Below are 24,886 nucleotides of genomic sequence, written 5' to 3' on the forward strand. Positions count from 1 at the left end.
TCGTTAACACAGATGTGAGTGTTGACTTGGACAAGGCTGGAGATCACTCTGTCATGCTGATTGAGTTCGAAAAACAGACTGGAAGCTTCAAAAGGAGGTTGGTGCTTGGAATCATTGTTCTTCATCTGTCAACCATGGTTACCTGGAAGGAAACACGTGCCGTCATCATTGCTTTGCACAAAAAGATCTTCACAGGTAAGGAGATTGCTGCCAGTAAGATTGCACCATTTATCGGGTCATCAAGAACTTCAAGGAGAGCAGTTCAAAGGCTTCAGGGCGCCCAAGAAAGTCCAGCAAGCGCCAGGACCATCTCCTAAAGTTGATTCAGCTGCGGGATCGGAGCACCACCAGTACAGAGCTTGCTCAGGAATGGCAGCAGGCAGGTGTGAGTGCATCTGCACGCACAGTGAGGCAAAGACTTTTGGAGGATGGCCTGGTGTCAAGAAGGGCAGCAAAGAAGCCACTTCTCTCCAGGAAAAACATCAGGGACAGACTGATATTCTGCAAAAGGTACAGGAATTGGACTGCTGAGGACTGGGGTAAAGTCATTGTCTCTGATGAATCATCTTTCCGATTGTTTGGGGCTTCCGGAAAAAAGCTTGTACGGAGAAGACAAGGTGAGTGCTACCATCAGTCCTGTGTCATGCCAACAGTAAAGCATCCTGAGACCATTCATGTGTGGGGTTGCTTCTCAGCTAATTGAGTGGGCTAACTCACAATTTTGCCGAAGAACACAGCCATGAATAAAGAGTGGTACCAACACATCCTCCAAGAGCAACTTCTCCCAACCATCTAGGAACAGTTTGGTGACGAACAATGCCTTTCTCAGCATGATGGAGTACCTTGCAAATAAGGCAAAAGTGATAACTAAGTGGCCCGGGGAACAAAACATCGATATTTTGGGTCCATGGCCAGGAAACTCCCCAGACCTTAATCCCATTGAGAACTTGTGGTCAATCCTCAAGAGGCGGGTGGACAAACAAAAACCCACAAATTCTGACAAACTCCAAGCATTGATAATGCAGGAATGGGCTGCCATCAGTCAGGATGTTGCCCAGAAGTTAATTGACAGCATGCCAGGGCGGATTGCAGAGGTCTTGAAAAAGAAGGGTCAACACTGCAAATATTGACTCTATGCATCAACTTCATGTAATTGTCAATAAAAGCCTTTGACACTTACGAAATGCTTGTAATTGTACTTCAGTATTCCATAGTAACATCTGACAAAAATATCTAAAGACACTGAAGCAGCAAACTTTGTGGAAATAAATATTTGTGTCATTCTCAAAACTTTTGGCCACGACTGAAGACACTTTTATCCAGAGTTACTTACAGGAGGAATTAGGGTTAAGTGCCTTGTGCAAGGGTACATTGACAGATTGTTCACCTAGTCGGCTGTGGGATTCTAACCAGCGACTTTGCGCTTACTGGCCCAACACTCTTAACCTCTAGGCTGCCTGACATTAATTTATTTACCTTTTGTGTTGGTGGGGAGGGGGGTATATGATGGGGTATTATTCTCAATCGATTCCATGTATTTATATGGAAGCAGCAGCACTCTATTGTCCAAGTCAAATTTCTCCTCTGAGACAATAAAGTATCAAATCATATTAACTATGGGTTGTGAAGACATACAGTACGAAATCAAAATTATTACTTAGGAAAATGTTGTATCATTTAGAAATGTGGAGTAGCTTGTATACATAAATATATATCATACATTTTTAACATTTTATTTTAAGGCAACAAAATGTGAAGTTTCTTGGCGCTCTCGCCACCCTCATCACTGACATGCAAAGCACCAGAAGCTGGTTTGTCTTAATGCTAAATATATGCTAATATATGCAGAATTCAATATCAATAATTTGAAGTTTGTATATAAAATCATTATTTAATGATATAAAACTTTTGATACCAAAAATGTAATTATCAATATATATACACTACAGGTCAAATGTTTTAGAACATATACTCATTCGAGGGGTTTTTATGTATTTTTACTATTTTCTACATTGTAGAATAATAGTGAAGACATCAAAACTATGAAATAACACATATGGAATCACTTAGTAACCAAAAAAGTGTTAAACAAAATTCTAAAAATAAAGAAAATCCCTTGAATGAGTAGGTGTTCTAAAACTTTTGACCGGTAGAGTATATATATATATAAAAATAATAATAATAATAATAATAATTATTAAAACATTGAATTATCAATATAAAAAAATTGGTTCCTGCATTGAATCCTATGGGGAATAATGGATATTTTTACATTTTTTATAATCGATAAATTAAAATAAATGATTAACAATAAAATTTCATGTAAATAATGTCATGAATCAAATAAAATTGTATTGGTCACATACAATTGAAGTCGGAAGTTTACATACACCTTAGCCAAATACATTTAAAGTCAGTTTTTCACAATTCCTGAAATGTAATCCTAGTAAAAATTACCTGTTTTAGGTCAGTTAGGATCACCACTTCATTTTAAGAATGTGAAATGTCAGATTAATTGTAGAGAAGGATTTATTTCAGCTTTCATTTCTTTCATCACATTCCCAGTGGGTCAGAAGTTTACATACACTCAATTAGTATTTTGTAGTATTGCCTTTAAATTGTTTAACCTGGGTCAAACGTTTCAGGTAGCCTTCCACAAGCTTCCCACAATAAGTTGGGTGAATTTTGACCCGTTCCTCCTAACAGAGCTGGTGTAACGGAGTCAGGTTTGTAGGCCTCCTTGCTCGCACACACTTTTTCAGTTCTGCCCACAAATTGTCTATAGGATTGAGGTCAGGGCTTTGTGATGGCCACTCCAATAGCTTGACTTTGTTGTCCTTAAGCCATTTTGCCACCACTTTGGAAGTATGCTTGGGGTCATTGTCCATTTGAAAGACCCACTTGCGACCAAGCTTTAACTTCCTGACTGATGTCTTGAGATGTTGCTTCAACATATCCACAATTTTCTACCTCATGATGCTGATCTATTTTGTGAAGTGCACCAGTTCCCCCTGCAGCAAAGCACCCCCACAACATGATGCTGCCACCCCCATGCTTCACGGTTGGGATGGTGTTCTTCGGCTTGCAAGCATCCCCCTTTTTCCTCCAAACATAACGATGGTCATTATAACCAAAATGTTCAATTTTTGTTTCATCAGACCAGAGGACATTTCTCCGAAAAGTACGATCTTTGTACCCATGTGCAGTTTCAAACCGTAGTCTGGCTTTTTTATGGGTTTTTTATGGGTTTTGGATCAGTGGCTTCTTCCATGCTGAGTGGCCTTTCAGGTTATATCGATATATGACTCGTTTTATTGTGGATATAGATACTTTTGTACCTGTTTTTTAAGCATCTTCACAAGGTCTTTTGCTGTTGTTCTGGGATTGATTTGCACTTTTCGCACCAAAGTACGTTCATCTCTAGGAGACAGAACACGTCTCCTTCCTGAGCGGTATGACGGCTGCGTGGTCCCATGGTGTTTATACTTGCGTACTATTGTTTGTACAGATGAACGTGGTACCTTAAGGTGTTTGGAAATTGCTACCAAGGATGAACCCGACTTGTGAACGTCTACAATTTTTTTTCTGGGGTAGGTCTTGGCTGATTTCTTTTGATTTTCCCATGATTTCAAGCAAAGAGGCACTGAGTTTGAAGGTAGGCCTTGAAATACATCCACAGGTACACCTCCAATTGACTCAAATGATATCAATTAGCCTATCAGAAGCTTCTAAAGCAATGACATCATTTTCTGGAATTTTCCAAGCTGTTTGAAGGCACAGTCAACTTAGTGAATGTAAACTTCTGACCCACTGGAATTGTGATTAAGTGAATTTTAAGTGAAATAATGTCTTTAAACAATTGTTGGAAAAATTACTTGTGTCATGCACAAAGTAGATGTCCTAACCGACTTGCCAAAGCTATAGCTTGTTAACAAGAAATGTGTGGAGTGGTTGAAAAACTAGTTTTAATGACTCCAACATAAGTGTATGTGAACTTCCGACTTCAACTGTATTTAGAAGATGAAATTGCGGGTGTAGCGAAATGCTTGTAAGTTAAAATATGTAGATGTGTTAAATATATGTTAAAACAGCTTTCCATACTTGCATTATCCATTCATTTGTTCAGATGCAGAATAACTACATTACATTTACATTTACATTTAAGTCATTTAGCAGACGCTCTTATCCAGAGCGACTTACAAAATGGTGCATTCACCTTATGATATCCAGTGGAACAACCACTTTACAATAGTGCATCTAAATCTTTTAAGGGGGGGGTTAGAAGGATTACTTTATCCTATCCTAGGTATTCCTTAAAGAGGTGGGGTTTCAGGTGTCTCCGGAAGGTGGTGATTGACTCCGCTGTCCTGGCGTCGTGAGGGAGCTTGTTCCACCATTGGGGTGCCAGAGCAGTGAACAGTTTTGACTGGGCTGAGCGGGAACTGTGCTTCCTCAGAGGTAGGGGGGCCAGCAGGCCAGTGGTGGATGAACGCAGTGCCCTTGTTTGGGTGTAGGGCCTGATCAGAGCCTGAAGGTATGGAGGTGCCGTTCCCTTCACAGCTCCGTAGGCAATCACCATGGTCTTGTAGCGGATGCGAGCTTCAACTGGAAGCCAGTGGAGAGAGCGGAGGAGCGGGGTGACGTGAGAGAACTTGGGAAGGTTGAACACCAGACGGGCTGCGGCATTCTGGATGAGTTGTAGGGGTTTAATGGCACAGGCAGGGAGCCCAGCCAACAGCGAGTTGCAGTAATCCAGACGGGAGATGACAAGTGCCTGGATTAGGACCTGCGCCGCTTCCTGTGTGAGGCAGGGTCGTACTCTGCGAATGTTGTAGAGCATGAACCTACAGGATCGGGTCACTGCCTTGATGTTAGTGGAGAACGACAGGGTGTTGTCCAGGATCACGCCAAGGTTCTTAGCACTCTGGGAGGAGGACACATGGGAGTTGTCAACCGTGATGGCGAGATCACGGAACGGGCAGTCCTTCCCCGGGAGGAAGAGCAGCTCCGTCTTGCCGAGGTTCAGCTTGAGCTGGTGATCCGTCATCCACACTGATATGTCTGACAGACATGCAGAAATGCGATTCGCCGCCTGGTTATCAGAAGGGGGAAAGGAGAAGATTAATTGTGTGTCGTCTGCATAGCAATGATAGGAGAGACCATGTGAGGATATGACAGAGCCAAGTGACTTGGTGTATAGCGAGAATAGGAGAGGGCCTAGAACAGAGCCCTGGGGGACACCAGTGGTGAGAGCGCATGGTGCGGAGACAGATTCTCGCCACGCCACCTGGTAGGAGCGACCTGTCAGGTAGGACGCAATCCAAGCATGGGCCGCGCCGGAGATGCCCAACTCGGAGAGGGTGGAGAGGAGGATCTGATGGTTCACAGTATCAAAGGCAGCAGATAGGTCTAGAAGGATGAGAGCAGAGGAGAGAGAGTTAGCTTTAGCAGTGCGGAGAGCCTCCGTGACACAGAGAAGAGCAGTCTCAGTTGAATGCCCAGTCTTGAAACCTGACTGATTAGGATCAAGAAGGTCATTCTGAGAGAGATAGCAGGAGAGCTGGCCAAGGACGGCACGTTCAAGAGTTTTGGAGAGAAAAGAAAGAAGGGATACTGGTCTGTAGTTGTTGACATCGGAGGGATCGAGTGTAGGTCTTTTCAGAAGGGGTGCAACTCTCGCTCTCTTGAAGACGGAAGGGACGTAGCCAGCGGTCAAGGATGAGTTGATGAGCGAGGTGAGGAAGGGGAGAAGGTCTCCGGAAATGGTCTGGAGAAGAGAGGAGGGGATAGGGTCAAGTGGGCAGGTTGTTGGGCGGCCGGCCGTCACAAGACGCGAGATTTCATCTGGAGAGAGAGGGGAGAAAGAGGTCAAAGCACAGGGTAGGGCAGTGTGAGCAGGACCAGCGGTGTCGTTTGACTTAGCAAACGAGGATCGGATATCGTCAACCTTCTTTTCAAAATGGTTGACGAAGTCATCCGCAGAGAGGGAGGAGGGGGGGAGGAGGATTCAGGAGGGAGGAGAAGGTAGCAAAGAGCTTCCTAGGGTTAGAGGCAGATGCTTGGAATTTAGAGTGGTAGAAAGTGGCTTTAGCAGCAGAGACAGAAGAGGAGAATGTAGAGAGGAGTGAGTGAAAGGATGCCAGGTCCGCAGGGAGGCGAGTTTTCCTCCATTTCCGCTCGGCTGCCCGGAGCCTTGTTCTGTGAGCTCGTAGTGAGTCGTCGAGCCACGGAGCAGGAGGGGAGGACCGAGCCGGCCTGGAGGATAGGGGACAGAGAAAATCAAAGGATGCAGAAAGGGAGGAGAGGAGGGTTGAGGAGGCAGAATCAGGAGATAGGTTGGAGAAGGTTTGAGCAGAGGGAAGAGATGATAGGATGGAAGAGGAGAGAGTAGCGGGAGAGAGAGAGCGAAGGTTGGGACGGCGCAATACCATCCGAGTAGGGGCAGAGTGAGAAGTGTTGGATGAGAGCAAGAGGGAAAAGGATACAAGGTAGTGGTCGGAGATTTGGAGGGGAGTTGCAATGAGATTAGTGGAAGAACAGCATCTAGTAAAGATGAGGTCAAGCGTATTGCCTGCCTTGTGAGTAGGGGGGGAAGGTGAGAGGGTGAGGTCAAAAGAGGAGAGGAGTGGAAAGAAGGAGGCAGAGAGGAATGAGTCAAAGGTAGACGTGGGGAGGTTAAAGTCACCCAGAACTGTGAGAGGTGAGCCATCCTCAGGAAAGGAACTTATCAAGGCGTCAAGCTCATTGATGAACTCTCCAAGGGAACCTGGAGGGCGATAAATGATAAGGATGTTAAGCTTGAAAGGGCTGGTAACTGTGACAGCATGGAATTCAAATGAGGAGATAGACAGATGGGTCAGGGGAGAAAGAGAGAATGTCCACTTGGGAGAGATGAGGATTCCAGTGCCACCACCCCGCTGGCTCGATGCTCTAGGGGTATGCGAGAACACGTGGGCAGACGAAGAGAGAGCAGTAGGAGTAGCAGTGTTATCTGTGGTAATCCATGTTTTAGTCAGCGCCAGGAAGTCTAGGGACTGGAGGGTAGCATAGGCTGAGATGAACTCAGCCTTGTTGGCTGCAGACCGGCAGTTCCAGAGGCTGCCGGAGACCTGGAACTCCACGTGGGTCGTGCGCGCTGGGACCACCAGGTTAGAGTGGCAGCGGCCACGCGGTGTGAAGCGTTTGTATGGCCTGTGCAGAGAGGAGAGAACAGGGATAGACAGACACATAGTTGACAAGCTACAGAAGTGTTGTTTCTTGTATTATTGTCTCCTGTGTCTTTAGAGAACTGTTTCACTTTGATATCCTTTTTCTTCTGTCCTGATTTTCTCTTTCTTTTCTTCTGTTAACTAGATATTCTTTGTTGTTCTTCGTTAGCTAGCTAGCTTCTTCCAAAAAGAGTCCCTAGCAACACCCTACATCATCAAGGAGTCCTGTGGCTGCATTGATTGATATGTGCTCGTGGGGCGTTTAAGCCCTGAACGATACCTGATAGGCAGCTATGTCTACCAGGCTGCGTGTTGCCCCCAAGACCACAGCCAATTGCATGCAGCTAACTTGGCTAGTCTTGTAACATGGCTAGTCAGCTAGGTAGTCTTGTTATCTAACTAGCAAACTAGCTTGTTATCTGTGTGTAACAGTGTAGGTTCCGTCCCTCTCTTCGCCCCAACCTGGGCTCGAACCAAGGACCATTGCACACATCAACAACTGACACCCACGAAGCATCGTTACCCATCGCGCCACAAAGCCGCGGCACTTGCAACGCAAGGGGAAACCCTACTTCAAGTCTCAGAGCGAGTGACGTCACAGATTGAAATGCTATTAGCGCGCCCCACCGCTAACTAACTAGCCATTTCACATCGGTTACATGGGCTGGTTGTTATCTTGCTTACCTGATGTGTATAATTATAAGGGACACTTCATGTTTTGTGGATAATATTACACTTTACAGTGGGTGAGCTGACAGGCTGATCAGATTCAGTTTCAGCCTCAGATGCTGATAAGTCAGGATGCTGCCTTATAGGCTGTTTCATAGGTCAAATTTCTTTATAGGCAGATGCATATCTGTTATGCAAGCTAACAACCAGAATAGAAAATAACCTAGCTAGCTAGATAGCTAACAATACTACCTAGCTAACAACACTAGCCAAATTAGCTGTGTTGTTGCTTGCATGCGGGTGGCTATGGTCATGGGGGTGACACAGACTGGGAGACAGGGCTGCCTAGCCGACGTGAGTAAGACCTTTAAACAGGTCAACACACACAAGGCTGCGGGGCCAGACAGATTACCAGAACGTGTGCTCCAGGCATGTGCTGACCAACTGGCAGGTGTCTTCACTGACATTTTCAACATGTCCCTGATTGAGTCTGTAACACCAACATGTTTCAAGCAGACCACCATAGTCCCTGTGCCCAAGAACACAAAGGCAACCTGCCTAAATGACTACAGACCCATAGCACTCACGTCCGTAGCCATGAAGTGCTTTGAAAGGTTGGTAATGGCTCACATCAACACCATCATCTCAGAAACCCTAGACCCACTCAAATTTGTATACCGCCCAAACAGATCCACAGATGATGCATTCTCTATTGCACTCCACACACTGCCCATTCCCACCTGGACAAAAGGAACACTTATGTGAGAATGCTATTCATTGACTACAGCTCAGTGTTCAACACCATAGTACCCTCAAAGCTCATCACTAAGTTAAGGATCCTGGGGCTAAACACCTCCAAGTGGTGAGGGTAGGTTGCAACACACCTGCCATGCTGATCCTCAACACTGGAGGCCCCCAGGGGTGCGTGCTCAGTCCCCTCCTGTACTCCCTGTTCACCCACGACTGCATGGCCAGGCACGACTCCAACACCATCATTAAGTTTGCAGACTACACAACATTGGTAGGCCTGATCACCGACAACGACGAGACAGCCTATAGGGAGGAGGTCAGAGACTTGGCCGGGTGGTGCCAGAATAACAACCTCTCCCTCAACGTAACCAAGACTAAGGAGATGATCATGGACTACAGGAAAAGGAGGACCGAGCACGCCCCCATTCTCATCAACGGGCTGTAGTGGAGCAGGTTCAGAGCTTCAAGTTCCTTGGTGTCCACATCACCCACAAACTAGAATGGTCCACTACAGAGGTTTACGGCCTAGAACATCACTGGGGCTAAGCTGCCTGCCATCCAGGACCTCTACACCAGGCGATGTCAGAGGAAGGCCCTAAAAATGGTCAAAGGCCCCAGCCACCCCAGTCATAGAAAGTTCTCTCTACTTCCGCAAGGCAAGCGGTATCGGAGTGCTAAGTCTAGGACAAAAAGGCTTCTCAAAAGTTTTTACCCCCAAGCCATATGACTCCTGAACAGGTAATCAAATGGATATCCGGACTATTTGCTTTGTGTGCCCCCCCATCCCCTCTTTTACGCTGCTGCTTCTCTCTGTTTATCATATATGCATAGCCACTTTAACTGCATTGTGTCCCGCCATCCACCACCCGCCAACCCCTCTTTACGCTACTGCTACTCTCTGTTCATCATATATGCATAGTCACTTTAACCATATCTACATCTCAATCAGCCTGACTAACCGGTGTCTGTATGTAGCCTCGCTACTGTATATAGCCTCGCTACTGTTTTTCAATGTTTTTCTACTGTTGTTGTTATTTCTTTACTTACCCATTGTTCACCTAATACCTTTTTTGCGTTATTGGTTAGAGCCTGTAAGTAAGCATTTCACTGTAAGGTCTACACCTGTTGTATTCCGTACACGTGACAAATAAACTTTGATTTGATTTGAAAACAACTTTTGTGTTGTAGTGATCATCAGATAAATAAGTTGTGATCTCTCTGGACTTCTGTACAGTTCCACCTCCAAAACTGTCTAAACAACCGCTATGCCACCGGAAAGGCAATCTTTGTAACCAAACAAAGATGTGCATTATGTTGGTATTAAGCTTTTCGTCATAGGTCATGCAGCCACTCCCTTTTCAAAAATGGAGATAAACTGGGCTAAGATAGATCAATCCCTATAGTATTATTACATGTTGACTGGCAGATAAACATGCCTTTGGCATAGTGCTTAATATACAGTATGTGTATCGTTAAAACTCCTGTTACTATCTGATAGTTGACAATGAACCTTATTGTTGGTCATTGATCTTACTTCAATGAAACATTGATGTAGAGTTGCTATGGTTAGTGTTTGCAATAAAGTGGTTAAGTTGTGTGTGTGTGTGTGTGTGTGTGTGTGTGTGTGTGTGGGGCGGTCGGTGCCGTTTAAGAATTATGAGCATGGCCTTAATTCTATTACAGCATATTGGATGACTGATGACTGTCATTCATATTCCATTCACCTAGTTTAATGTAACATTGATAGGTTTAGACTACTACATGATACTCAAATTTTCCCTGTACCCATGAGGTTGCTCCAACCTAGCCTATGAATGAAAGTTTACAATGTAGGTGCACAGGTTGAGAGAATTTTGAGTAATCAATATCGCCTTTCACACTCTTGGCTGCATCTAGCTGATCTAGGGTATAATCATCAGTCCAACAGTTGCAAAATAGAGTTTCTATTGGACAAATCCAGGTATGTCAATCCCCGTTTCGTCCGTTTGCTTCTGTTCAACAGAATCGGTGGAATGAATACACCCCTGATCACATGCAATCCGTTCACTTTCATAGTAGTCACATAACAACAGCATGATCACTTTGCTCGTTGTATATATAATTCTTTCTCGCAACCATCTACGTGCTCTCCTCCTGTCACCTTTTCCCTTCACTTGTAGACTTCAGTGCACATCATATCAACTGTCTGTGACCAGGCAAAAACAAACAAAAATACTTTCCATGCCAAACCTTCCTATCATGACTGCTAACTGCTACACATAGCCTACATCGTTGTCACATCATAGTCAACTAGAACTACTAGAACTAAGGCTTTAGTAAACCCGCTACAATCATGCAGTACAGTGTACAGCCCGAAAGCACTTTAGCAGTTACACCGGCAGGCACCGGAGGCAATAAATTAATAAAACCAAAAGCTTACCTTGACTTGGAAGAGTTCCAGTGTTGGATGCCCATAGCCAGCTAGCTAACATAGCATCCCTCTCTGTTTGAGCATGTTCAACTAGCTAGCTGCATTTGCTAGCTAAGTGAAAGCAAAAGTTTAAAAAAAAAAAATACAACCAAATATAGCTAGCTTGCGCTCTCTCTCGCTCCTCCTTAATTTTGGAAGAAATTAATTTGTTCAAAACCGTTCAACTATTTCTCTCTCTGAGTCAACTCCTCACCACGCTTTATGCACTGCAGTGCTAGCTAGCTGTAGCGTATGATTTCAGTAGTAGATTCATTCTATGATCCTTGATTGGATGGACAACATTTCAGTTCATTCTGCAAGAGCTCTGATAGTTTGGAGGACGTCCTCCGGAAGTTGTCAAAATTACTGTGTAAGTCAGGGCTGCCCAACCCTCTTCCTGGAGATCTACTGTCCTCTAGGTTTTCAGTCCAACCCTAATTTAGCATATCTGATTCAGCTAGCTGTAGTCTTGTTGAGCAGCTAATAAGTAGAATCAGGTGTGTTAAATTAGGGTTGGACTGAAAACCCACAGGATGTTAGATCTCCAGGAAGAGGGTTGGGCAGCCCTGGTGGAAGTCTATGGAACGGGGTAAGAACCATGAGCCGCCTAGGTTTTGTATTGAAGTCAATGTACCCAGAGGACAGAAGCTAGCTGTCCTCCGGCTACACCATGGTGCTACCCTGCAGAGTGCTGCTGCGGCTACTGTAGACCTTCATTGCAAAACCTTGTGTGTTTTAATCAATTATTTGGTGACGTGAATATTGTATATTTTGTATAGTTTTATCTAAAAAGGGTAACTTTTTTAATGTTTCACTATTTTTATGAAATTCACTGAGCATGGTCCTCACCGTCCTCCTCTGAGGAGCCTCCACTGATGTGTGTGTGTGTGTGTGTGTGTGTGTGTGTGTGTGTGGCTTTATGGGCAGTATTATTGGGTGTTCATTTGTTTGGCAAAAAGCCATAGAAAGTCATTGGATTTCCAATGCTGTTCTTTAACTGTCCCAAGGAGAAATCCCCCACCAAAGACCAGCTTCAATTGCTGTTTCGGCGAGCTGTTTATTACAAAAGGACTGTACATACATTTCAATTAACACATTATATATACAAACCAAGAGGAAAGAAGACAAATCAGATTCTGTTCCCATGAACATTTAAGTTACAGATCATCACTTTTTCGACGTTTCATATAAGAAAACAGACATAAAATCAAGATGCCTTGAGCCCTGGTGCCCTGAAATGTTTTACGTTTTAGTGGTAAACATACATGCAATGTTCTGCTGCATGAGAGTGGTTGTCTCATTATATTTTTCTAGGAAAATATAAATAAATAAAAATACACACCACTACTTAACCATGTACAGCAGTCTCAGACAAACTATTTCAAAACAACAAATGGAATGCTAAAAATGCTTAGGTAGGAAAAGTAGTTTTTTCTCTCTCACAAAAATGACCAAAAATGATGGAAGAGTTAAAAGTACAGTCAATAACTGGATGTAGTGGCAAATTATTATTCTCAGTAAAAAATGTAATGTTTTTTATGTATGCATACATTGAGGTTGAATACTGTTTGTGTTGAATATGTTGGCATTACATGGTCTTCCACACAAGTGCACGTGGCAAGCTTCTTAATTTAATTAAAAACATTTTCTCCCCAATTTCATGGTATCCAATTGGTAATTACAGTCTTGTCTCATCGAGACAAAAAGCCAAACAAACATCTGTACAAAGCAATGCTCTGAACGAAAACGGATTGTGTCATGTTTGCGTCTTTAATGAATTAAAAAAAGCCACAATAACAGAGTATACTATTTTTGAAACCAGGGGATGACAGGTCTCTCTCTCTCTTTCTCTGCTTTCTCTTTCTCTCTTACTTACTTTCTCTCTCTCTCTTTCTTTCTCTCTCCTCCACAGTTCTTTTTCGTTCTTTCTCTCACACTTTCCCTCTCTTTCTCTCTCTCTCTAGGCCTCCGAAAAAACCCAACCCAGCTGCACTGCTTCTTGACACAATGTCCACTTAACCCGGAAGCCAGCCACACTAATGTGTCAGAGGAAACACCGTGCACCTGGTGACCGTGTTCTGCACCCGGCCCCCAACAGGAGTTGCAAGTGCGCGATGGGACAAAGACATCCCTGCCGGCCAAACTCTCCCCTAACCTGGACGACACTGGGCCAATAGTGCGCCGCCCCATGGGTCTCTCTGTCGTGGCCGGCTGCGACAGACCCTGGACTCGAACCCAGAATCTCTAGTGGCACAGCTAGCACTGCAATGCAGTGCCTTAGACCACTGCGCCACTCGGGAGGCCGCACGTGGCCAGCTTTAACTTAACTTTGTCTGTGCGTCATAATGCCTACTCCATGTGGTCACAACCTATTGTTAACCGTAACCTATTCGTAATATCACTGATGGCTCATGAAAAAGAAACCTCAAATGACAGGATGTAAGCGGTAAGGCCATCCAACTACAAGCAACCTACATATTTGCATGGAAGTATTTAGTTATAATGTCATCATGTCATGTTTACAATAAAGTTGTGTAGGCATTACTATGCACTGAAAATGTGTGTGGAATATTACTTCATCATAAATGTGTGGCACAAATGTGTCTGAATCTTTTAATTACAATCAATGTAGTACATTTGAGTCCACAATGCACTGCTGAATTGCCTACATTCGTTGTGATAGAAATGATAGAGCAAGGTTACATTCAAGATTGAACGTTTACCACTGTTACAAATCACTCTCTTCTGCTCAATAAGTAGGCTAGTAGCCTACACCATTTTTTGACAGTCTTGCGTCCTTGTTTTGAGGTTGTGTTGATGATGGTAGGTGATAATGGTTATCAAGTACCAAAGATAAGCACCTAACCAGAGCCCACTGTCAAAGACAGGTTGATATAACAAACAACGATAATGCAACGTTTGGATAGCCAGAACGCAATTAAACGTGTGTTGCAATCAAAGCCATGTGATTGATGTCATATAAAAAGCCATTGAGAACTAATCAGTGCAGACATTCCAACACAATGGAACCATGATGGAGTAGAACGTACAATAATAAGCTTCTTCACGTTTTGCTACAGTAGCCTGACAGCATAAAATAAGAAGTAAGATATAATTAATTTTTTACATTAAAAAAAACGTAATATCAAGTGACAATTGGCTAAACTGAAGGTAGAAATGGCACTAAAAGTGAAAAATCAAAGAAAACCCGAAAAATGACTAAATAAGTGCCATTGACCACTCAAAAGACGTAGATGGAAAATCACAGGTAAAACACTACTGACACACAAACTGGCAGCTTCTCACATTACAGTATATATATACATATATAGTGCATTTGGAAAGTATTCAGACCCTTTGACATTTTCCATATTTTGTTACGCTACACCCTTATTCTAAAATGGATTAAAAAAAGAATCATCTGATCAATCTACACACAATACCACATAACGACAAACTGAAAACAGTTGTTATTTTTTTTTGCAAATGTATTACAAATAAAAAACAGAAATACCTTATTTACATAAGTACTCAGACCCTTTGCTATGACACTCGAAATTGAGCTCAGGTGCATCCTGTTTCCATTGATCATCCTTGAGATGTTTCCACAACTTGATTGGAGTCCACCTGTGTTAACTTCAATTGATTGGACATGATTTGGAAAGGCACACACCTGTCTATATAAAGATCCCACAGTTGACAGTGCATGTCAGAGCAAAAACAAGGCCATGAGGAATTGTCCGTAGAGCTCAGATACATGATTGTGTCCAGGCACAGATCTGGTGAAGGGTACCAAAACATTTCTGCAGCATTGAAGGTCCCCAAGAACACAGTGGCCTCCATCATTCTTAAATGGAAGAAGTTTGGAAACACCAAGACTCTTCCTAGAGCTGGCCGCCCGGCCAAACTGAGCAAATCGGGGGAGAAGGGCCTTGGTCAGGGAGGTCCCGTATGGACTCCGGAGAGGCGAAGGTCAAGAGCTATGCGTCCTCCGAAACACGACCCTGCCAAGCCACACTGCTTCTTAAAACACTGCTCGCTTAATCCGGAAGCCAGCCACACCAATGAGTCGGAGGAAACCCTGTCCAACTGGCGACCGAGTCAGCTTGCATGTGCCTGGCCCGCCACAGGAGTTGCTAGAGCGCGATGGGACAAGGACAACCCGGATGGCCAAACCCTCCCCTAACCCAGATGATGCTGGGCCAATTGTGCACCGCCTCATGGATCTCCCGGTCGTGGTCGGATTCGACACAAATCAAATCAAATTTTATTAGTCACATGCGCCGAATACAACCTTACAGTGAAATGCTTACTTATAACCGACAGTGCAGTTTAAAAAATACGGATAAGAATAAGAGATAAAAGTGAAGTAATTAAAGAGGAGCAGTAAAAAAGAACAATATATACAGGGGGGTGCCAGAACAGAGTCAATGTGCGGGGCACCGGTTGAGGTAGTATGTACGTGTAGGTAAAGTTAATTAAAGTGACTATGCATAGATGACAACAGAGAGTGGCAGTGGTGTGGAGAGGGGGGGGCAATGTGAATAGTCAGGGTAGCCATTTGACTAGATGTTCAGGATTCTTATGGCTTGGGGGCAGAAGCTGTTTAGAAGCCTCTTTAACCTAGACTTGGCGCTCCGGTACCGCTTGCCGTGTGGTAGCAGAGAGAACAGTCTATGACTAGGGTGGCTGGAGTCTTTGACAATTTTCAGGGCCTTACTCTGACACCGCCTGGTATAGAGGTCCTGGATGGCAGGAAGCTTAGCCCCAGTGATGTACTGGGCCGATCACAATACTCTCTGTAGTGCCTTGCGGTCGGAGGCCGAGCAGTTGCCATACCAGGCAGTAATGCAACCAGTTGTGCCCGCTTCACAACTGTCATGGTGTGCTTGGACCATGTTAGTTTGTTGGTGATGTGGACACTAAGGAACTTGAAGCTCTCAACCTGCTCCACTGCAGCCCCGTCAATGAGAATGGGGGCGTGCTCGGTCCTCTTTTTCTAGTGGTCCACAATCATCTCCTTTGTCTTGATCACATTGAGGGAGAGGTTGTTGTCCTGGCACCACACGGCCAGGTCTCTAATCTCATCCCTATAGGCTGTCTCGTTGTTGTCGGTGATCAGGCCTACCACTGTTGTGTCAACGGCAAATGTAATGATGGTGTTGGAGTCGTGCCTGGCCGTGCAGTCATGAGTGAACAGGGAGTACACGAGGGGGCTGAGCACGCACCCCTGAGGGGCCCCTGTGTTGAGGATCAGCGTGGTGGATGTGTTGTTACATACCCTTACCACCTGGGGGCGGTCCGTCAGGAAGTCCAGGATCCAGTTGCAGAGGGAGGTGTTTAGTCCCAGGGTCCTTAGCTTAGTGATGAGCTTTGAGGGCATTATGGTGTTGAATGCTAAGCTGTAGTCAATAAATAGCATTCTTACATAGGTGTTCCTTTTGTCCAGGTGGGAATGGGCAGTGTGGAATGCAATAGAGACGGCATCATCTGTGGATCTGTTTGGGTGGTATACAAATTGGAGTGGGTCTAGGGCTTCTGGGATGATGGTGTTGATGTGAGCCATGACCAGCCTTTCAAAGCACTTCATGGCTACAGACGTGAGTGATGGGTCGGTAGTCATTTAGGCAGGTTACCTTAATGTTCTTGGGCACAGGCACTATGCTGGTCTGCTTAAAACATGTTGGTGTTACAGACGTGGACAGGGAGAGGTTGAAAATGTCAGTGAAGACACTTGCTAGTTGGTCAGCACATGCTCGCAGTACACGTCCTGGCAATCCGTCTGGCCCTGCGGCCTTGTCAATGTTGACCTGTCTAAAGGTCTTGCTCACATCAGCTGCAGAGAGTGTGATCACATAGTCTTCCGGTACAGCTGGTGTTCTCATGCATGTGAGTATATAAGTAGTTAAGCTCGTCCGGTAGGCTCGTGTTTCTGGGCAGCTCTCGGATGTGCTTCCCTTTGTAGTCTGTAATGGTTTGCAGGCCCTGCCACATCCGACGAGCGTCAGAGCCGGTGTAGTACGACTCGATCTTAGTCCTGTATTGATGCTTTGCCTGTTTGATGGTTCGTCGGAGAGTATAGCGGGATTTCTTATAAGCTTCCGGGTTAGAGTCCCGCGCCTTTAAAGCGGCAGCTCTAGCCTTTAGCTCAGTGCGGATGCAGCCTGTAATCCATGGTTTCTGGTTGGGGTATGTACGTACGGTCACTGTGGGGACGACGTCATCGATGAACTTATTGATGAAGCCAATGACAGATGTGGTGTACAATGCCATTGGAGGAATCCTGGAACATATTCCAGTCTGTGCTAGCAAAACAGTCCTGTAGCTTAGCATCTGCTTCATCTGACCACTTTTTTTTATTGATCTAGTCACTGGTGCTTCCTGCTTAAATTTTTGCTTGAAAGGAGGAATCAGGAGGATAGAATTATGGTCAGATTTTCCAAATGGAGGGAGAGGGAGAGCTTTGTATGCATCTCTGTGTATGGAGTATAGGTGGTCCAGAGTTCTTTTCCCTCTGGTTGCACATTTAACATGTTGATAGAAATGAGGTAAAAGTGTAGGAGCGCCGCCTCTGGGTGAGCGTTTTCTTGTTTGCTTATGGCGGAATACAGCTCATTCAATGCTATCTTGGCGCCAGTCTCTGACTGTGGTGGTATGTAAACAGCTACAAAGAATATAGATGAAAACTCTCTCGGTAGGTAATGTGGTCTGCAGCTTATCATGAGAAACAAAGATAGCATGTTTGCAAGCAGAATTGAGGGGAGTGGGGGTTTATTCGATCGACCTCCTACTCCTCAGAAGGTAGCCCGCTCTCCGGCCTCTCTTTCTCCGCCTCCTCTTCACACAGATCACTGGGGTCGGGGCCTGTTCCCGAGGGAGCCGTATATCCTCCGCCTCGGGCTTGTCAGTCGTGAAAGAAGAAAAAGGAGTCTGCTAGTCCGTGGTGAGTAATCGCAGTCCTGATGTCTAGAAGTTATTTTCGGTTATAAGAGACGGTAGCGGCAACATTATGTAGAAAAATAGTAAAAAAACGAAGTCACAAACAACGCAGATAAACGAACAAAAAACACAATCGGTTGGGGGCGTGTAAAACGTCTGCCTTCTGCTCTGGCGCCATTTTATAAAGACACGGCCCGGGATCAAACTCGGATCTGTAGTGACGCCTCTTGCACTGCGATGCACTCCCCATCCAACCTGACAGAGCTTGAGAGGATCTGCAGAGAAGAATGGGAGAACTCCCCAAAAACAGGTGTGCCAAGCTTTTAGCGTCATACCCAAGAAGACTCGAGGCTGTAATCGCTGCAAAAGGTACATCAACAAAGTCTTGAGTAATGGGTCTGAATACTTATGTAAATGTGACATTTAAGTTTTTTTTTTCTAAATGAGCAAAAATTTTGAAAAACTTGTTTTTGCTTTGTCATTATGGAGGGTGTAGATTGATGAGGAAAAAAATCTATTAATCAATTTTAGAAAATGGCTGTAACCTTACAAAATGTGTGAAAAGTCAAGGGGTCTGAATACTTTCCGAATGCACTGTATATATACAGTACAAGTCAACATTTTGGACACACCTACTCATTCAAGGTTTTTTCTTTATTTGTACTATTTTCTACATTGTAGAACAATAGTGAAGACATCAAAACTATGAAATAACACATATGGAATCATGTAGCAACCAAAAAAGTGTTGAAAATATCAAACATATTTTGTATTTGAGATTCTTCAAAGTAGAGATTCTTCAAGGTGTGTCCAAACCTTTGCCTTGATGACAGCTTTGCACACTCTTGGCATTCTCTCAACCAGCTTCACCTGGAACTTTATTTTTTTGGTTACTGCATGATTCAATATGTGTTATTTCATAGTTTTGATGTCTTCACTATTATTCTACAATGTAGAACCCTTGAAAACCCATGAATGAGTAGGTGTGTCCAAACTTTGGACTGGTACTGTAAACAAAACTAAATAACTTCACCAGAAATAAGCAAATTAACATTCATATCTTTTTGAATTCAAAACTCCTATTCCCTATCCCTTGGCCCACCTCCCCAACCCACCCCTCCCTCCAACATGTAGCATAGTAAATTGAATATTTAGCTTGTTTTGTAACATTGCAATTTGGACACTGACAAAAACAAACATTCGGTCACTCATGTCGCAATGCACTTCTTCACGTTTGTTTGTTTGTTTATTCTTTCTTATTTTTTTCTGTAAAAGTAAGATTGACGTTTTTCTGTGTGGATAAGAGATGGGGGCCTTCAGGACAATTTGACCGTGCAAAACAAATGCCAACATCTTACTAAAAGCTACCTTATCGTTTCAAATACTAAACTCAGCACATTTTTTTTGTAACATCCTGGCGTTTTTGCACTGTCAAAATGGCCGCCCTTAGTCTGCATAGTGCATGATGGACTCTACGTAGTTGCCGGGGAAGAGGCCAGTGACGCCGTTGCAGACGCCCTCGTACCAGCCGTCGTCGTTCTTCTTGATGATGAAGATGATGGAGCCCTCCATGAAGGAGAGTTCGTCCTCCTTGTCCTTGGAGTAGTCATAAATGGCCACCACTGTAAAAAACATTTGATTTATTTATTTTACCGGGTAAATTATTGAGAACAAATTCTCTTTTACAATAACGACCTGACCATAGACAGAACAGAGTGAGGGAGAACAGCTGGTGGGAATAGAGCTGTACGTGAAATAATTACTTAAGGAGATACAGCACTATAATATAGTATAGTATAGTATAGTAGGCCTACACCCAAGATTGACAATTTGTGGGTGTCCCTTAGTAGTATCTGTCCTATTCTACTTAATTGGTCCTTTGGATTTGGATAAGTTTGATACTTTGTCTCCACAGACATTTGTTTTGCACCATTTAAAACAAGCTTATAACAGCACGTAAATCATGTTCAAACTGGTGTCAGTGTATGACGTCACTAAAGTTCCGGGGGTTCAAGTCAAACTCACCCTTCTCTACGTAGGACTTGGGGGCCCAGTGGGGGTCTTCGTCAGCATAAGGGTCATTGTAGTGCACCACGGCCGCCTCCTCATCCCCCTGGTAGTCCACTGGTGGGGGCGGGGGAGGGGGCGAGGGCTCCTCAAACATGACAACATCCTCGGGAGGGGGCGGTGGAAGGGGGTCCGGGCTGTCTGTTACTGAACAGGAGGGGAGAGGAAAATAAATTGGACATTATGGAAGCACAATTTCATAGGGATGTCTGTTATAGCAATTATATTTATTTGTGTGATATCAATAGCGCTCGCTAGCTTGTAGTGCTAAAAAACGGAAATGAGTTACCTCTGATTCGTTCAGCCATTCCTATGGGGAAAGAATAGGGTTTTGGGATAAGCGCTGAAAATAAGGTCTGAGGTTAACACAGCCTTAGCAGATCTTATACGTTTTGTTCTATGAGATAATACCAGTCAGTTAACATTACCTTTATGCTTTGTTTTGCTACATAAATGCTTAAAAATTCACAAAAAGTGACGTTAGCTGATGAAAATTATCTCATAGAGCAAAACGTATGAGATCTCCTAAGCTTGTGTTTATCAAACATACCTTATTTTTGGCGTATATCCAAAAACCCTATCAAAAACACCATTCATTTCCCCATAGGCTTTGTCCAACGAACCATGGCGGAGTTAGTCCATACAAAAAGATGCCATTCTAATTTCTCTATATTATGGCCTGGGGTTTCTCCTGACCATGTGACCTGACCAGGAAAAACTCCTAAATATATATACTGTAGTGTAAACAGGAACAACTGTTTACGTTTATTTCCAAAATGCTATATCCACACATTTTTCATATGTGTTTTTTCATCAGAAATGATTTCTTATGGGTACCTTAATGTATGTGTAAAATATTACTGTTCTCAGATTTTTTATTAATTGAGTTTCAATGTTTTTTTGCTAAACGCTATATATCCATTGTTTAGCTGGAATGTAACCTTTGTATCCTGTATATTTTACTGTGATATGTGGTTGTCTCACCTAGCTATTTTAAGATGAACACACTTACCTTAAGTTACTGAATAAGAGCATCTGATAAACAACTAAAATGTCAAATGTAAATCTCATATTGCTGTATTGAATTATAATTCTTTACAAATAACTATATTGATGTCACAAATACAAAATGTGTAGCTTTCTTTATTAAAAATTAAGTTATTTGCTACATTTGACTGTGTAAAGCCTAGCAGTACTACTTATTTCTCTGACAGTGAGGGAGATATATAGCATTTTGCAAAAAAACAAGCTCATTTGTCTCTCTGAAATGAAACCATCAAGTGATAGATTTGAAACAAATGTCTGTCACAACCCCATGCCATGATGAAATAGTGAAAAAACACACCAATCTCTTTCATGATTTCTTTAAACAATAAAAGCTAATTAACATTTCTGAAATGGTCTTAGCTTCCGCCACTCCAAACTGAACAAATAACTTAAATCTGCCCCTTCCAGTGTGTTGCTCCTTAACATCATACAAACAAAACATTCATTCATATACAGGGAGTGTACAAAACATTAGGAACACCTGCTCTTTCCATGACATAGACTGGCCAGGTGAAAGCTATGATCCCTTATTGATGTCAACTGTTAAATACCACTTCAATCAGTGTAGATGAAGGGGAAGAGACAGGTTAATGAAGGATTTTTAAGCCTTGAGACAATTGAGAAATTGATTGTGTATGTGTGCCATTCAGAGGGTGAATGGGCAAGACAAAAGATTTAAGTGCCTTTGAACGGGGTATGGTAGTAGGTGGCAGGCACAGTCAAGAACTGCAACACTGCTGTGTTTTTTACTCTTAACAGTTTCCAGTGAATCAAGAATGGTCCACCACCAGCACTGGAGTCAACATGGGCCAGCATCCCTGTGGAACGCTTTCGACACCTTGTAGAGTCCATGACCCGACGAATTGAGGCTTTTCTGAGGGCAAAAATGGGTGCAACTCAATATTAGGAAGGTATATATTAGATTCTATTCTACCAGTATTCTATTCGATTCCATTATATTCTACCTGTATTCTATTCTACCGCAATTGTATTCTATTATACCAATATTCTTGTCTATTCTATTCAATTATATTCTATGCCATGCATGAGCCTGATCTTTCAGATGTGTGATGACCTTTTCTGGCCAGCAGATAGCATGACAGAACATAGTGTCTTCTCTTATTATACCATGCACTCGGAAAGTATTCAGATCTCTCGACTTTTTCCACATATTGTTACGTTACAGCATTATTCTGAAATTGATTAAATCGTTTTTTCCCCCTCATCAATATACATACAATGCCCCATAATGACAAAGGAAAAAAAGGTTTTTGGAAATCTTTGCAAACGTTCTTCTCTGCAGATCCTCTCAAGCTCTGTCAGGCTGGATGGGGAGCGTTGCTGCACAGCTTTTCTCAGGTCTCTCCGGAGATGTTCGATCGGGTTCAAGCCAGGGCTCTGGCTGAGCCACTCAAGGACATTCAGAGACTTGTTCCGAAGCCACTCCAGCGTTGTCTTGGCTGTGTGCTTAGGGTCGTTGTCCTGTTGGAAGGTGAACCTTCGCCCCAGTCTGAGGTCCTGCGCGTTTTCATCAAGGATCTCTCTGTACTTTGCTCTGTTCATCTTTCCCTCAATCCTAACTAGTCTCCCAGTCCCTGCCGCTGAAAAACATCCTGACAGCATGATGCTGCCACCACCATGCTTCACCGTAGGGATGGTGCCAGGTTTCCTCCAGATGTGATGTAGCAAAGAGTTCAATCTTAGTTTCATCAGACCAGAGAATCTTGTTTCTCATGGTCTGAGAGTTCTTTGGGTGCTTTTTGGCAAACTCCAAGCAGGCTGTCATGTGCCTTTTACTGAAAGGCCTGATTGGTGGAGGGCTGCAGAGATGGTTGTCCTTCTGGAAGGTTCTCCGATCTTCAAAGAGGAACTCTAGAGCTCTGTCAGAGTGACTATCGAGTTCTTGGTCACCTCCCTGACCAAGGCCCTTCTCTCCCAATTTCTCAGTTTGGCCGAGCGGCCAGCTCTAGGAAGAGTCTTGGTGGTTCCAAACTTCTTCCATTTAAGAATAATGGAGGCCACTGTGTTCTTGGGGACCTTCAATGCGGCAGACATTTTTTGGTACCCTTCCCCAGATCTGTGCCTTGATACAATCCTGTATCTGAGCTCTACGGACAATTACTTCAACCTCAAGGCTTGGGTTTTGCTCTGACATTCACTGTCAACTGCAGGACCTTATATAGGCAGGTGTGTGCCTTTCCAAATCATGTCGAATCATGAATTTACCACAGGTGGACTCCAATCAAGTTGTAGAAACATCTCAAGGATGATCTATGGAAACAGCATGTACCTGAGCTCAATTTCGAATCTCATAGTAAAGGGTCAGAATACTTATGCAAATAAGGTATTTCTGCTTTTTATTTTTAATACATTTGCAAAAATGTCTAAAAACCTGTTTTCGTCATTATGGGGTATTGTGTGTAGATTGATGAGAATTGTTATTTAATCCATTTTAGAATAAGGCTGTAACGTAACAAAATGTGGAAAAAGTAAACGGTTCTGAATACTTTCCGAATGCACTGTATGTATAAAACAGACACAGTAGTTCAGATATGGCTAGTAGGGTTTCTCGAGGTGAAATGCAAATGCAACATAAGGAAAGTAAGGATCCAAGTTTCATTTGAAAGCTGGATTAACAACTAAAGTCACCTGGACAAGGACACAGCTGCTGTGTACAGTAGGGATTGGGAAGATCCCTGAGACGTGCCCTGTCTGATTAAAACTGTGTTTGACTTGGCTGGCACTATGCGGTTTTCCAAACGTTAAGTCACGTGTTTTCAGGGGACAAAGGTAGAACCATATAACTCTCGCCACTGTCACTCAGTGACCATGGCAACAGACAAAACATTGGAGGGGTGTGTCTAAAGGCAGTAGCCAGCGTACGAAAAAGGCATGACAGACCCAGCATAAAAGAGCACAAATAGGTGACAGTGTGAAATGTAAGGCTGAGGGAGAGGTGCTGTTACCTGTGTGTGCGTTGGTTCTTCTATCCTTTTGGGGAACTAAAATCGCCAAATGTCCCCACAAGGATAGAAAAACAAGGAAAATTCTCTCTCGTGGAGACATTTCTCACGTCCCCATGAGGACAAAGGCTATTTTAAACTCAGGAGTTAGGTTTCAGGTTACAATTAGGGTTAAAATGATGGTTAGGTTTAGTTTTCAGGTTTGGGTTAGGGGTATGGTAAGGGTTAGGTTTTGGGAAAATAGGATTTTAAATGGAAATACATTTTAGGTCCCAACGGGGATGGAAGAACATAACGTGTGTGTGTGTGTGTGCGTGTGTGTTACTTACTGGTCTCCTGCACTCTGGCCACAAAGCCCGTCAGAGGAATCTGAGGAGTCAGCTGGACCATAGGAGGGGGAGGAGGAGCCACAGACACTAAAAGCAGCAACACAGACAGGCAGACAGATGGACATACCAGAGAGAGAGAACGAAAGAGAGATAGGGAGATGGAAGGAGAAACACAGGAAAAATATGCTTGTCAGAGAGCAAAACAAAGCAGTAAGCGTGCATACCCACTTAGAGTATTTTATTCTCTCAATTCAACTTTACCCTTCAGGCAAAGCTGGTTGAAATTACGTTTTTACAACCACAAACTGGTTGAAATGATGTTATTACAACCACAAGCTGGTTGAAATGATGTTATTACAACAACAAACTGGTTGAAATTAGGTTATTTTGGTGTTATTTCAACCAGTTTTGCCTACTGGCTATGTAAACAAACAACATTCAGCATGGCAGCATGATATTTCACAG

At 43.6% G+C, this 24,886-nt stretch overlaps 1 protein-coding gene across 4 annotated transcripts in view; it reads right to left on the minus strand.

The window, feature by feature from the left end:
• Positions 1 to 19,242: 19,242 nt before the first annotated feature.
• Positions 19,243 to 24,886, minus strand: part of LOC106568697 (abl interactor 1) — a 49,395-nt gene continuing 43,751 nt past the window's right edge. For 2 of the 4 annotated variants that reach the window (XM_014139264.2, XM_014139263.2), the window contains 3 exons: positions 24,422 to 24,508; positions 20,041 to 20,229; positions 19,243 to 19,637 (listed from right to left, as the gene is read on the minus strand). In XM_014139264.2, coding sequence (XP_013994739.1) covers positions 19,462 to 19,637; positions 20,041 to 20,229; positions 24,422 to 24,508 — 452 coding nt within the window. In that variant the 3' untranslated portion in view covers positions 19,243 to 19,461. The remainder of the gene's footprint in view (positions 19,638 to 20,040; positions 20,230 to 24,421; positions 24,509 to 24,886) is intronic. The other 2 variants (XM_045693838.1, XM_045693837.1) reach the window with 1 other exon arrangement.

This window comes from Salmo salar, chromosome ssa14 (assembly GCF_905237065.1).
Source record: "Salmo salar chromosome ssa14, Ssal_v3.1, whole genome shotgun sequence".
NCBI lineage: Eukaryota > Metazoa > Chordata > Actinopteri > Salmoniformes > Salmonidae > Salmo > Salmo salar.